General features: G+C 44.2%; 1 protein-coding gene across 4 annotated transcripts in view; it reads left to right on the top strand.

Annotated features, from left to right (window-relative positions):
- LOC109471935 (signal-transducing adaptor protein 1-like) overlaps positions 1 to 4,515 on the top strand; it is a 15,984-nt gene that overhangs the window by 4,461 nt on the left and 7,008 nt on the right. For all 4 annotated transcript variants that reach the window (XM_019771444.1, XM_019771443.1, XM_019771442.1 and 1 more), the window contains one exon: positions 4,149 to 4,205. In XM_019771444.1, coding sequence (XP_019627003.1) covers positions 4,149 to 4,205 — 57 coding nt within the window. The remainder of the gene's footprint in view (positions 1 to 4,148; positions 4,206 to 4,515) is intronic.

Here is a 4,515-nt window from a genome sequence, read left to right as displayed (position 1 = left end):
GGTGGTTCTGGATTAGGGTGAACCATCCAGAACCGTGTGTCTGCGCAGGGTCCTGGAGAAAGGACGGTTCTGGATATAACAGTCCCATCGCCTTGTAAGCGGTGTATGTCTCCTGTAAGGTTGACTGGGTCGGGGATTACCACGGTACACTGCAAACGAACAGAACGCAGCTTGTACTGGAACGTGAGACTGTCCTATCTATGTCCGAGCGTGGGAGTGTTGTGTGAGACAAACACTCAAGGAAACCACAGGGCGTTCTTGGAAGGGACTCCAGGGTTAGCAGGTATCTAATAAGTCTGACAAGCGGCATATGTGTCTATTACAGGTGAGGACCCGGTCACATTTGTTGTGCGATCGTCGTATGACATTCTTGGAATAGTCGTGCGTGTGTCGTACCAAATTTAGTTTCAGAGAAAGCTGCCTGGGACTCCAATCGGGAGTTGATTCTGTCACAGCCTGCTTGAAACACGTAAGCAATAAGGAAATCTTATTTTACGATGTACTACGGCGAATGTGACCACGCCTTTGTTACTTAAAAGTAAGTCAGGCATCCTCAACTCATCATGAGGCGAAGCATGATGTTTTTTCCGTCTAGCTAGTTGAAGGGCAATGCACGGTTTCACTTCGGTCTTATCTGTGGGCAACCAACAATTTTTGAAACGAGGTCCGAGGTTCTTGTATATAATGTTTAGGAACCAGGGTATATTCACGCCGAGTTGTACAAAAACAACAGTTATAAGTCCATTTACTTGCAATTTTATCAGACTTACAAAACATTAGTACAATTGCTGTTACTGTGCAATAATATGAAACCAGAGCTTCGAGCTGCGACAGTCGCTAGGTATGATTAAGATCATTTAACTGTTACATAACCGACAGTTATGTAACGTAAAACCATATACGAGGTGTCGGTGTATTGGACGGGACGTGAGGTCATTACTAGTAACTTGCCGCTGGCCAATCAAACTGTACATGTAAATGAAATCTAATCGAGGCTGAACATTTCTAACTCAGTGCCACCTCCCCTGGGCCTGCTATTTCGTCTCTTAATTCAATCATCTTTTCATTGTCCCAATTTATCAAGGTTCCCCATTCATTAAGTACTCAGATGCTATTTGCGATGTCCCACGTCATTATCTTAATAAAGCTTTGGACAACAGACAGCACCTGTACTAGTAAGAGCAACCTGTGCCTCCCCCGGATTGTGAATGGACCCATCCGAACAGAAATAGTCTGGGTTCATTTGTATTACGTCAAAACGAGAGCAAGCAGCGCCTGGCGACAATCACAAGACGTCTTGTTTCTCGCTCAGTGTTTGTCTTGTACATTCCTCGACAGCTCGGCTACCTGAAGCTGGACAGAACGACGACTGTGGAATATCCCAAGACTAAAGGGAGGGACAGAGGTCACCAGCACAAGTTTATAGTCAAGTGTAACAAAGATCTGCACAAGTTTCAGGTACGTGGATGTTGTTTCTTTTCTCATTATTGTCTATGACAGGAATGTCGTCGTTAAGAAGCTATATCGACGGCAGGTAGGCACCATTCTTTATTCTCGATATTACGCCATACGCCCATGATGGGTTTATCAGGTAGTGTTGCAAAATCAAACGTTTGTAAGATGCTCCGAATGTTCTTTGCTGCGTCGCGTAAAACGAACAGAATTTGTTTTGCGACGGGTGAAGTGGTCATTTAACTAATAGGGTGGCTGCCTGGATACTCCTGAATAGAAGAGGCGAAAGAAACGAAAATAGTATAGATATTTTCGCCATATGGAAAAGATCGGCGCAATACATCTGTATATACATCTATGATTAGATTGATTATAACGCCAAAAAACATCGTATTTCCCAGAACTGTTTACGAGCTGCCACTGCGTCCTTTGGTGTAAGGCAGCCCTTCCCTTATGACATCCATATATTGATGCAATCCCACCTACAAAGCTATCTGCTGAAACTGCCGCTCATACCAATGTTTCTGCACTGCCGCTAACGTGGATCAAACGCAACAGGGTCAGACAAATTGGCGGCCTGTTGTTAATGTTGTTATTGTATGTAATGCATCATAGTCAACATTCGCAAAAAGCCATAAACCAGTCTCGAGGGCCCCACTGAATAATAGATGAACCTTAGCGCGTGTGTTGTAGCCATCATGACATCGGTACATTACCCACAATGGTGTATTGTGTCCTTATTACATGTGGCAAAAACAATCATCGCGAACATGCTATAACTAGGTGATAAAACGCCAAATGAGAGAGAAAGGGAGGGAGGTAGTGGGGAAGGGGGTTCTAAATGCATATTGACTTTATTTTCCGTGATTATCACACAGTGTATCGCCTGTGATACACCACCCTGGGCCCACCCCCAACTATATAGAGTTTAAATATGCACTGGTGCATTATACTGGGGAACGTTGCATATTATTGGACATCATCTTAGATGAGGTTTTTCAGGCTGGCGGCTGTAACAGTTACACGGTCTGGTAGATGAATATTTATAGAGCGAAAATATTGCTTGTGGGATGTTGTTTCATCCTTGAATGCTATGCGGACATACATTACAATACATCAATTGCACCCAGTACAATGCACTAATATGTTATCTACGGCTATATGTAACAACAGACATACATGAACTATGAGACTAATCCACCTCACAAAAGACTTTTTTTTTATTCAGCATACAGTAAACAAAATTAGGGTACAGGACACAGTGACGACGGGCTCAAGTTACGTAACTTATGTTAGCGCCGCCACTTATACGAATAAAACTAATATTACTAGACAATACAAAACACTAACGAAGAATACACGTGAAAGAAAAACACAGTCGAATTGATGAAGCGAGAGTCCACATTCCCCACCCAAGGTGAGAAGGACACAATAGAATTAAAAACGTTTTGTTGCTGCAAAAGACTTTGTAGAACGGAATGAGAATGTGCGTTTGCAATCATTGGTTGACTTTTTACAGTTTGTGTTTTTTTTCTAAATATTGCTCTATATCCTTGAAATGTCAATATGTAGTTAAATTTGCTATTTGAATCCATTGAGAGGAATTCTGGCGTGGGATGTGATAGACCTGTATATAGTTAATTACGCATATCAAAATATTTGGAAGAAAGGGATGGTCGTCTTCCATTCAATGTCAACAGCGGATCGCAAAGCTACCGCTGTACACGTACGTACCAAACCCTGTAGCTAGCCCCGCCCACAATCAACAACCATGATAGCATGACGGGTGGTTGGGTCCACAAGGGGTCACACGAACACCTGACAAACACCCGCATCCTGTTGGGAAACACCATAACGTGAACAGGGCGAGGCAGGGAAATCTGCGGTGTTTGTGGGTGTTGCTGTTGAAACGACAGGGTTATTAACAGGTGTGTGTGTGTTGTATCAGATTCTGCTGTGCCGTGTTGTGTTTCTTCTTCCCTGAAACAATCTCGTCGATAACCTTTGGGACAGAAGACATTACATGGTTACAGTGTAAACACGTTTGCTAGTACTCTGTACGGTGTATGAGTCGAGTTAAATTGAAAACTACAGTGAATGAACTCCCTTTCGTATGCTTGTTAATGTGAGACCACAGTCATTAATGTCTGACTAAGTGGGGTGTATTATAATTATTGGTGAGGGATAGAGAGGGAGCGATGGAGGATATTTGTGTGGAGAGACGTGGCATGGCCTCTACCAGGCTTCGGGAAAAATTACAACTTAGCCAAATACATAACATGCAAGTGAAGCTGGTCCGCTCATGGAGTAGAGGACCTCAGGAGCGGCGAACTATGCTTCATTAGTGGACCAACTACCCTGACATGCTGTCCGTGTATTTGCCCAATTTCTAGTACTTCTATCCGCTTTCTGAAGCCTGGTAGAGGCTAGCAAAGAAGGACAAAGTAGGGTGGAAGCTGGGGGGGGGGTAGTATTGAAGTCACGGTGAATAGAATATGCATGTACACGTGTCAGCTGTCCTTAAGAAGTAATTGTGGTCACACTAGGCTGGTAAAACATGTCTTCTCATGTGTGTAGAATATGGTCAAGATCCCGAGCCGAAGAATAAAGAGTTGTTATCGCCTCTTGTTCCAGGTGTAGACGACCTCTATAACCAGCGAATGAAAATTGACCAAAGTGACTTGTTTATTTTGCAGGTAATCGGTGCTCAGCTGAGAGACGTGTGGAAAGCCTACATTTTGACAATAGCCACGGTAAGTTTGGAGGAAAGCAAGGACTTAATGTATACAATTTATGTTTTGGTGGTCCTTAAAACCAAAAGAAGCGCGGGGACCGTATAGCCGTATGGACATAGCGCGCGCACATACACACGCACGCATGCACACGCACACGCACGCACGCGCACACGCACACACACACGTACGCACGCAAGCACACACACGCACGCACACACGCACACACACACACACACGCACACACACGCACGCATACACGCACGAACGCACACACACACGCACGCACGCACGCACGCACACACACATACACACACACACACACACACAC

The sequence above is a fragment of the Branchiostoma belcheri genome, unplaced genomic scaffold (assembly GCF_001625305.1).
Source record: "Branchiostoma belcheri isolate BF01 breed outbred unplaced genomic scaffold, Haploidv18h27 scaffold26, whole genome shotgun sequence".
NCBI classification, from domain to species: domain Eukaryota; kingdom Metazoa; phylum Chordata; class Leptocardii; order Amphioxiformes; family Branchiostomatidae; genus Branchiostoma; species Branchiostoma belcheri.
Note: the sequence above shows the minus strand (reverse complement) of the source record. Positions and strands in the feature narration are given on the sequence as shown.